Raw genomic sequence first — 11,501 nt, 5'->3', positions numbered from 1 at the left:
GTCCTTTGCTTCAATAAAAATTACTAAAATTACATTTCTGATTTAGCCGCAAAATATTTTCAAAGAGTGTTATAAAAATATTATTTATTTATTTAACAAGTGTGTATATTTAACGTTAATGTAAATATTTAACAAGTGTGTATGGCGTGTAAGGTGTATGCCAACATTTATTTTTTGGGAAAATTTTGAAAAGAAAAGATAATAAAATATTTTTGCATCTAGCAACACAGGAGTCAAAGACAAGCGTCAAATCAATCATATGATCACTTTTCACATGACCCATGGTCACTCGTCATCGCCCATTTTTCGCCTTTTTATGACAGTTTTGGGCTAAAACATTACTTTTAGTCCGTTACGTCCACATATTAGTCAGTAAAAATGGCGTTTAGCCGTTTAGTGTTATCTTTTTTAGTGTTAAGTGTCGCATCTAGCTTTGCCTCGGTGAGTGTGCCCGTAATCCTATGGGGGGATCTCGCTAAACCCTCGATAAAATCAAACCCTCTATCCGAGGTATCCGAACTCGAATTCGAAGATGTGCTGAAGAGCCAGTTGAACAATGACCCGTTCACGGTTGTTTTCATCGACGAGACCCTTTCCGTCGAGGATCTGTCTCGCAAAAATTCCGAAGGCGAAACACCGTTCCCCTATTTGCACGCTAACATCGGTTCCGCGCTGTACTTACCGTCCGTTAAGAACGCTTTGGACGTCCTGAATAAGTTCTCCGATTCCAACAAAGCTGATCATGTGACGTTAACCGAAAACGGCCTGTCCGCCGAAATCGAGAAGGATAGCGGCAAATTCCTCTTCATAACTCTCAAGGACGCGCGCGAAGGTGAATCCAGGGCTGACATGTTGCGCCGCCACAACGATTTCATGGAGGAAATGTTCATGAAACTTCAAAAGAACTATGACAATGTTGTATCTGTGTACACTGGTCGTTTTCCTTCATGGACTGTTCCCGAAGCCCACTCCCGCGTCCGTCGTCAGGCTGCGCCGGCTACCTACCAAAATCCTGAGCTTAACGGTCTCCGTTTCTACACTAAGAACATTGTGATCACATCCAAGACTGGCATTACTCATTTACATGGAATAACCGCTAGCAACTCAGTAATTGACGCTACAGCTATGAACACAACCTTGGATTTCGGAGGCAATCAATCTATTGTTCTGTATTTCAAGCAGAACCAAGGATACTGGTTTATGGGTATGTTTCATTTCAAATAATCTATATATATAAAACTCAAAGGTGACTGATATAGTGATCTATCAACGCACAGCCCAAACCACTGGACGTATCGGGCTGAAATTTGGCATGCAGGTAGATGTCATAACGTAGGCGTCCCCTAAGAAAGGATTTCTCGAAATTCTTGCAGGAACGGGGAAAAACGGGGATGCACAAACAAAGTCGTGGGCGGAAGCTAGTTGTAGTTATGAGCAAGTTCCTGTAACTGAAAAAACAAAAATTAAGTGTTACATACATACATGTTAAAAAATATTTAATTTTGCTATGTTTTTTTCACAACAAACTTAATTGAAAGTTTTTATCCTTGTACAATAATTTATTTTAAATATTGGATTCAAATTTAAACTAAAAAATATCTTGTTTGAAACACCAAAAACAAAATACTTATTCTAAAATCTAAATCTATACTAATATTATAAAGCTGAAGAGTTTGTTTGTTTGTTTGTTTGAACGCGCTAATCTCGGGAACTACTGGTCCGATTTAAAAAATTCTTTCGGTGTTAGATAGCCCATTTATCGAGGAAGGTTATAGGCTATAAATGATCACGCTACGACCAACTGGGGTGGAGCCACGGGGGTGAAACCGCGCGGAGCAGCTAGTAAGACTATATATTCAATAAATATGTCTTTCTTTATATATAACATATATGTCTAACAGTATCCCACAAAAAACATAAATCTAAAAATTGAAGCCGAGTTCAATCGTTGACTTAATTTGCCACAAAACGAAATGAGATCTAAATGTGTGCCAAGTTCTGTAGACAGTCCAGAAATTTATTTACAAAGATATTGTATTAATTTCTTAGGTGAACTGAAAACTCAATTGTTTTATTTTCCCTTAGAGAACAACGTTTATTCTAAAATATGATTTTAATTTAAATTCTATAATTATTTTCACAAAGCAAACAACTAATGACCTATTGAACCCCATAATTTGATGAGGCTAGTTTTACATACTGCTTATATTTTGTGAGGTTCTAAAAACTAGCCAAGTAACTATATGGGTTTCGTATATTATAATTTATTTTTATTTTATATTGTTTTATTCATTCATATTGGTTCAACAATACTTAAGGTACTAACTACTCATTGTCCTGATTTGACAAAAAAAAAAGAAGTTGGTAAAAGTGTATAACCTTTTAAAAGAATATAATTTCCGGTAAAAACTTCCTTTGCCTTAACCATTAATAAGTCTGTAGTAACATAACTACTGAAGATGGACATATGGTATCGCGGACTTTCTTGTAGATATTGATCCATTCTATAATAGCGTAGAACATTTTTGCACGCCTCATAAACGAAGCGTTGAGGTGGGTACTACTGTCACTTCGCGCAAAACATCTGATTTTTCAAACTTAAAATGTCTTTAAGTATCATATTTTGTTCTATCTTCAATAGATTCCGCAGCGCACGCAATGACAGAATTTTTTACACCTTGGGGTTACATTATTGCATTTTTGGTAAGAATCTCTATAGCCTATGTTGCTCAGTAAAGATGCAGCTTTCTAATGGTGAAAGAATTTTTGAAATCGGTCCAGTAGTTTATGCGTGAAAACCATACATACATAATTACAAACCTTTCCTCTTTATAATATTAGTATAGATAATTAGCAAAAGCTACATATTTCCTTCTCCTGTCTTGTTATAATAATATATTTTTCCAAAAAGTTTTTGTGAATTTTGTAAATCATGTCCCAAGTTTATCGAATTGTGTCCAAAATCTTTGTAACACATTTTTCTAATTTGTTCGGTGCAGTGATGTGAAATGTAACAGACATACATACGAGTTGTTTTCGAATTAGTAGGGATCTATCATGTATGTATTTACGGATAGCGATAAACTATGACCCTATGACTCAGTTCTCGGTATATAGTACAGGTTTATTAAGCGACTCGTCAGTAATTATTCGACAACTAAGGAATGATGTTGAAAATAATACTATGCGGCCTTTTGGTCGCCGTCAATGGAGCGCCAAAATATAAGCAACAATTCTTTCCCGGGACATTTTGGACACAATTCAACAAACATTTTGAGGAGTTTGGAAATCGTACGAACCATCCATTTGACGACGTCAAGTTTCCCGTTACCATGAGTGACGGTCGAATAAATGGTGATAAATATGAGATAATACTTCCTATGCCTGGTTTAAAAAAGGATGAGATATCAGTGACGTCGCGCCACCGACATCTCGAGATTGATGGGCACAGCGCTGATGGTTTCGTTGATGTCTACATCAGCAGACCCTTACCACGCTACGTCCATGCATCGGGTAATTGGACATATGAGGATAGCATGCTGAAAATAGTTTTCCCCATACTGAAACATACGCAGTCACCGTTTGGTAATAAACCTACTTCTGTCCCCGTGATCATACCAAATGTGGTTATTGATAATAATAGGACTTCTGATTCTCTTGGGAATGGAAACAACGAGAATTCTGAAATGACATCGAAGAAAGAAAAACGAACAGATTTGGACGATGAAATGATAAAATAGAAGACAGTGAATGTTTAAAGAGTTAGTAGTTAGTAAAGTAGATTGTGACTAACACGAAATGGAAGTCAGCGTACATATTATGTTATTTACACACTTATCGCTCCATTATACGCCTTTATGCTGTTCTTAACAAGAGAGGAAAATACGATACCTATGTATTTTAAAATGAGGGACTTGAATATGTATACCTCACAGGTTTCGATTGCCCACAAATTATACGAAAATTACAATATTTACTTTTCAAAATGTGTGAATGATCGTTATCAGAAATAAAGTTTTGTATGTGTTAAATGTTTAATGTTTTCTTTTTATTTCCATGTTTAAGACAGCTGGATATCTCAACAAGCAGTTATTATTAGAAAAAAAAACATAAACCTCAAAATAATTAATCGAAAAGATATAAACAATTATATTTGTATACAATTAGGTACTGTAAATTTAACTAAAAGTAAAAACCAAATCTACACTAATATTATAAAGAGGAAAACTTTGTTTGTTTGATTGTAATGAATAGGCTCATAAACTACTGGACCGGTTTTAAAAATTCTTTCACCATTCGAAAGCTACATTATCCACGAGTAATATAGGCTAGAGTATTATCACGCTAAGACCAACAGGAGCGGAGCCGCGCGGCACAGCTAGTAAGTTATATTGCAATTGGGACAATCGTTTTGGTAGACAGATTTTTTGCAATGGTCATATATGTATTATATTATAATATTTAATCACATTTTTTTGTGTTTTTTATTTGCATACAAGAACAGACATTTAAATATTTCTGTAGGTGACACACACGATTTTTTATACTCGGGATCACAGACAATAGATCTAAAATATAGACCACGCAAGTACCGCGATCTGTATGAAAACCAAGCGTGTCATATTTTTTGTACTGTACTTGACGCGTTATGAGTTTATGACGTCACGAGCACTTTTTAGTGATGGAAATTTCATTTTACGCTAAATCGATTAGGGACGCCACTCGCGCGGCGATTCTAGTATCGGAGTCCATCTTGCTCGCTTTACCCCGCGCCACAAAGCCCGCCCGAGCCCGTCGCGTCAGTACGATGATAGATTATATTTTGTTGGAAACCAATGTTTATGTCCCGTTGCCTCGATCCATTTTTCTTTTATGTTCGGATTTGTACGGTTTACGTATTACTACATTTGCCATGCCCTCTAGTTGAACCATAGATTTGAACAATGATCATCCAATTATGGTTTTTACATCATTTATTACAATGACTGTTTCTGCATGAGTGAATATGGATAATCTATTTTGAATTGATAAGTTAACAGATAAAGTAGAAGTGTATATTTAAAGTTGTTAAAGGATTCCAAAGCATGGAACATGGTCGTAAGGTTGCTTGCCTTTGTGTATTCTACCGAATACACTTGGGTGAGTGTGCCTTGGGTCTTCATGAGTTGAACAGTTAATACTCCTTACAACTCCACTTACTAAATGTTTTAACAATTCTTTTCTTAACCAAACCGCTAATTATTGGAATTCTTTGCCGGCGACCATGTTTCCAAAAATATACAACCCGAACAACCCGATCCTTTCAAAGCGAGAGTGAATTGGTTCCTCTCAAACAAGCATGTCACCACCTAGATCGCAGTCTGTTTTACATTAGATGGACTTGTTATGTAAAATAGATTTCTGAATTGATAAGAAATGTTATTTAAAAATTTATTCTGATAACAGAGAAATAATTTAACGAGGTTTCTAGTTGTTTTTAGTCGCACATCATTAATTTCTTAGACAACAGAAACTTTACATGTCAAGTTGACACTACCACACTTAGGTCCAGTTTGAAGCACCAATTAGTTTTGCACTGAGATTTAAAAACTAACCTCTAGATACAGGTTTGTGGATATTTTTTATTTATTTTTGTAATGTGTAATATTAATGCAGTTATACAACAATATAAAACTGCTGTGTACACTATATTCATTCAGAGACGAAATAAAAATTGGTCCATCTAAAGGTGAAAATTAAAAAAAAAAAATTTCTATCATAAGAATGTTTGAAATATTTTAAGAACATAAATACATATTCATGGTTGAGGAACGGGATTTGTTCCGCTTTTTTGCCATACTCGGCTACCGTAATGATACATCTTGGCAATCAAATTTCTTCTATGGTTAGGGAGCTAGGTGCAATTTTGGTTAATTATTTCCTCTCAAGAGATAATTCGTCAGACGCATCAGAGTATAGTATTATAAAGCCTCGTGAACGTCAGCTGGCGCTCGTTTGGGGGGGTGAGCGGTAGTAGCCTCCCACGCACGTAGGAAAAAAAATACATTCATTCATTTCCTCTCAGCTAAAAATTTGTCAAATTGTAGCTAACCCAATATCTCAACGAAAAAAAATAATCAGCTGGTTACAACATGGTGTATTATACGTCAGCTGGTGTCTCGAAAATGAAAAAAATAAAATTATTTTCCGTGATTTCCTCTCAAACAAAAATTTACCTGATGATAGCTTATATGTAACTGTGGATATATAATATATACTTAGGTCAGCTGGCTGTATCTTGGTGGAAAAACCGTCAGCTGATACTTTGAAAGTTATTACATAGGAGTTAGACAGAAGCATCTATTGCCAATTTATATGCATCAACTGACTAGGTTTTCCTCGAATTATTGCTAGCTGATTTTTTTTATTTATCGCATCAGTATATTAACAATCAGCTCACAAATTTTCATCTGAGATGAAATGACGTATCTTTAATTATTATCGTTATTTTTAAAAATTCAAGCAACACACGCTAGCATAATATAGACAGTAATAAGGTACTTGGTGGTGGTTAGTTGTGCGCATGATCGGGGTACTACGTACATTCAGCCACATCGGTAAACATGTTTTTACAAATATTATAAACTGCATTTAAAAATAACTATCATATCGTCCAATTCACATAACTACCTAAAAGTGTAACAAATATGAAATAACCCACTAAAAACATTAGTTAAAGATAATTAATTATTAAAAAAATAATAGTATAATATATAATTAATAAAGTTATTACTTATCTTTTACGGGGACTTATGTTGATGGAATTCCACGTATCTCGATGATTTTGTTAATGTCTCATTATATTCGAGACACCAGCTGACGTATAATACACCATGCTGTAACCAGCTGATTATTATTTTTCGTTGAGATATTGGGTTAGCTACAATTTGACAAATTTTTAGCTGAGAGGAAATGAATGAATATACTTTTTTTTCTTACGTGCGTGGGAGGCTACAACCGCTCATCCCCCCAACCGAGCTCCAGCTGACGTTCACGAGGCTTCATAATACTATACTTTGATGCATTTTACTAATTACCGCTTGAGAGGAACTTGGTCATAAAATCTGCTTCTGGCTCCCAGACCACTACTCTTTCGGCTCTATGTGCCTAGCCAGAAAATTCCGTCAATTTCAAATACAATATCACATAATTTAAGGAATGACCAATAAAATTTTCCACATCTTCAAACCTTTATTCCATGAATTACAGACACAACCATACACAATACTCAACAAAAAATGTTTTGAGAGGTGTCAAGGAACACTCGGATTGAACGAAGTTATTAAAATGGCTGACTTGCTTTCTATGAGAGAGAGACAGACAGAGAAACATGTGCACTAAATCTTTACCAATAAATATTTACCATAACTTTAACCACTCTTTTCAATAAATAAAGCTTATTATCATTATTCACCACTCTTCTCAAAATTACAGACACAATCACCTACAGCCAGACCCAACCCACCGCGTTCACCGAGGAACTGATGGGCCAGTCTGACGTGTACGCTCTCATGGGCTTCTCGTACCGTTGTGGACAAAACGCTACCTTCAACAGCGGCAATGATACCAATCAGATGACGCTCACCTTCCAGGATTTGAAGGTATGTAGAAAAATGCTGTCATACATTTTCTTCTGGTTTTGAAATTCTTTAAATATTGTGCAATGCTTGCATGTGCGTTATGTAGAAAACTATTATGGATATTTAGGATTCAATCTCAAAACATTTGAAGGCTTGCATGTGTGTCAATGGTGAGAGACTGATAGCCTGTATCGTTTTGAGGGTGATTGGATTAATTAAAAATTCTCCCGTTTTATGAAGCTCGTTAGAATCATGTTTACTAGCCTTGTATGTGTGTATGGCAAGCAACTCAACAAATAGGAATGGTATTTTTTGGGTTTACGCCGTTAGTACACCGATGCATTCGCGAGCGGCAGCGAAACAACGAAAAATCTGTCAGTAGTATCAAGTATGGTAGGTTTTCGCATATGATATGTCTCACTCTAGCTCATAGATAGATGAAATAGTTGCGTCCTTGTCAGTATTGTTTCGCAAGGAACTGCGAAATGGCCATTACACAGACGCATTGCGAAAAAGTTGCGAAAACATTGCTGTTTACTAACGTTCCGCAGATATTTCGCTACGCAGTAGTTTCGCAGAGGTTCGCTGCCGCACGCGAATGCGTCGGTGTACTAACGGCGTTAAATAAGCAAATCAATATCTATTTTATGAATGTAAAATAAGCATGCTCTATAAGCATGACTTCATAATATGTTTCAATTTAAGTAAAATTTGTTTCATTTATGGCCGATTTTTCAATCCTTGGATAAAACTTACCCGTTTATTAAAGTATTACACGATAATAGTAAAATGTAACCTGTAAACTGTCAAATATGGGAAATTAGAATACATTTCAAAAATGATGATTTAATACGTTATTCGACGAATAAGTTTTAAACAAGGATTGAAAAATCAGCCCTTAATACAATTTAAACTTTAAGCCTAACAGCACAAAAACCATCTTAATTTTTTTTCAATGTAGTTTTTTCTTTGTAATGAAAAGGACTTTATAAAATTCATAGTTAGATAGACTTTATTGCACAATAAAAAATATTTCGCCAGTCTTCTAAATGCAAAAATATTTATTCATTTCAGGTACAACCATTCTTCAGGGAAACAAACTCGAGCGACGCGCCACCATTCGGCGATTCCTTCAACTGCGTCGGTTTCTTCTCCGCCCCGATCTGGTCCGGTCTATTTGTTGTGTTCATACTCCTATCTATCACCTTCTACGGCATCATGATGATGATGGACATCAGAACTATGGACCGCTTCGACGATCCAAAGGGCAAGACTATCACCATCAACGCTGAATAAGCTGGTTAGAACCTCTTTTGTGCCATACATTCTTTTTTTAGCTGGCCGAAAATTTTAAAAAGTTGTTGTGACAGATTCGTTTTTTTTAAATGTCACTTTGACATTTGTGTTGTGGAAATTGGCGCGATTTTTTTTGCGATGAAATGTGATGGTACAAAAGGGAATTTTAACAGTAAGAGGTTACAAATTTAGCTCAAGTGAAATAGTATTAGTATAATACTTACAGATTGTTGAAAGCGTTTTTATAAAGTCAGTTCCCGTTGAGTAATATTGATGGGCCAAAACAGTAATTATTTCTTAGCAAAATATTTTTTTAAGTCTTATTACGGTTTTATTTTTATTGCTTTAAAGTGAACAGACAAAAAATTCATTAATTAATAAATTTTTTAACTGTTTTGGTGCTGACCATGGAGTATAGAATAGACTGGCGTTGCCAGATTAATAATTGAATTAAAAAGTTACTAATAAAAACCGAAAACGTGCCTATCTTCAAACATTTATTCTATTGTATATTTGTGATAGAGTAGCTTAGGTATATAATAGTTGAAGCGTATAAAAGTATATATGTATGCACATAGAAATGATTAGAGCGCTTAGGCCTAAAATTTAAAATACCCGAATATTTTCAAAGACAACGATTTCAATAATTCCGAGCTTTCGTATTCGCATAGTCGTATAATCGATTTTATTTAACGTCGAGAAATGTGTGCCCTCCATGCTAGTGCCAATTTCATTCCATATATTTCGTCTAAAAACTATGTATTATATGTAAGAATTGTAATTAAGTGACCTTCACAATAATAAAGTAACCTATAATTCTAAATTGTAACAGATGAATGGTATTTATTGATTGTTGATAAATAATTTATTGTAAAGATGGATTACGTAAGCCATGGTTCGAACAAATTCAGGCTACAAAAAAAAACAACTAACGTCAAAGGGGACATGACGCGGGAAAAATAAAACATGGCTGACGTAATTGTATTCTGTCAAAACTTAGTTGTAAGCGAAAATATTACAGAAATCAAGCGATTAAATGTTTTATTGATTTATTTTCTTGTAAATATAATTTCCGATGTTTATTTTACAGCGTTTCTATATTGTTTTGTTGTTTTGAACAAGTATTAAATCGTGAGACCAATTTGTTTTTTTTTTTATTTTCTTTTTTCTTCCAGATTTACGTGTTCCTATGTAAGGACTAGCATTTTATAAACATATTCTAGTATTCTTAGTGACTGTATTGAAAAAATGTTATATTCGGTGAAAATAAAGCTTAATTATATTTAGAATCATTCGTTTTCTGTTATGGTTGTTTTTATCAAGTAATAATTTAACCCAAATGCCGTCTAAAAATATCTGAAACAACAAATAATATAATATGTATTGCTCTTAGCATGATGTTTGTATAGCATAAAGCCTTCCACGATAAATGGGCTATCTAACACTGAAAGAATTTTCCAAATCGGTCATTTATTTATACTAATACATATTATAAAGCTGAAGAGTTTGTTTATTTGGACGCTAATCTCAGGAACTACTGGTCCGATTTGGAAAAATATTTCGGTGTTAGATAGCTCATTCATCGAGGAAGGCTATAATATCATCACGTTAAGTGCAACAGGACTGGAGCCACGCAGGTGAAACCGCGGAGCGCAGCTAATACACAATAAAGTTTCAAGATAATATTTTGAGGAAAATACGTTTTGCAAATTTGACCTCAATATCTTATTTAGATAGTCATAAGGTCGAATTTAATGTTCGTATTACGATTTCAACGTTTATCACGCCATCAAGGCACTTAGTACCTACTTCTACTTGAAAATACAAACAATTAAAGAAAACAACAAAATACCTAAAAAATCACAGACAATTACTCAGAACACATCTAAATCTCCTTTCCCAGCAATTTCTCAACTTATAACCTATAAAAAACCTTGAAAGAGCTAATATTGATGTTGATCTACATTAGTAAGGGGAATTACGAGAGATCGTAGATGATTAACAAAACAAAAAACGACGTGTGGCACTCGGGGACTGCCGCGGTAAAGCTATTGCATGCTATGCCTTCAAGCCACACCTCCATCGCCGGAGTGGGGAGCGTGAGGTTTTTTCGTTACGGAATTTCTCGATTCGGTACCCGCGCTCAAGGCCCGCGATAGAAGCTATGCAATAGCTTAAAAAAATGTAGGAACTTGCTGAGCTCGTTAATACCTACGAAAACTATTAGGTACATAACTACTATTTTTTCTTTATACCTTATAAGTTATAGCTGTTGGTTTGCGAGGACTTCCATAACACGTTGTAAGTGGTTGTAAGTTTAAAAAATAGTTTCTACCACAGATCTACCTACCAAATATAGGTACACGAACAAAATCGGTAGGTACCTTAACAAGAATAAAATCTCTCAATACATCGGTATAGGACTTGGTAACCGGTAAATGTGTTTCGAAAGATTTTGTCTATTATCTAAAACAACGAATTATTTAAGTAAGTAGTTACTAGAACCTTGTATCACTCTACCTATCTATTAAAAAACCTTCAAAAGACGTAGTATCTGTGACGTAGGTAGTACAGTTTTAAAGCTTG

At 34.9% G+C, this 11,501-nt stretch overlaps 2 protein-coding genes across 2 annotated transcripts; both read left to right on the top strand.

The window, feature by feature from the left end:
- Positions 1-254: 254 nt before the first annotated feature.
- On the top strand, positions 255-10,056 carry LOC123702144 (V-type proton ATPase subunit S1). Its single transcript, XM_045649806.1, has 3 exons — positions 255-1,204; positions 7,474-7,640; positions 8,694-10,056. The coding sequence occupies exons 1-3, from the start codon at positions 379-381 to the stop codon at positions 8,913-8,915; spliced, it is 1,215 nt and encodes a 404-aa protein (XP_045505762.1). The 5' UTR covers positions 255-378; the 3' UTR covers positions 8,916-10,056.
- LOC123702146 lies at positions 2,839-4,038 on the top strand. Its single transcript, XM_045649808.1, has one exon. The coding sequence runs from the start codon at positions 3,165-3,167 to the stop codon at positions 3,738-3,740; it is 576 nt and encodes a 191-aa protein (XP_045505764.1). The 5' UTR covers positions 2,839-3,164; the 3' UTR covers positions 3,741-4,038.
- Positions 10,057-11,501: the final 1,445 nt, after the last annotated feature.

This window comes from Colias croceus, chromosome 23, assembly GCF_905220415.1.
Source record: "Colias croceus chromosome 23, ilColCroc2.1".
NCBI lineage: Eukaryota > Metazoa > Arthropoda > Insecta > Lepidoptera > Pieridae > Colias > Colias croceus.
The sequence above is the reverse complement of the archived record's forward strand: the minus strand, read 5'-3'. Positions and strand labels throughout refer to the sequence as shown.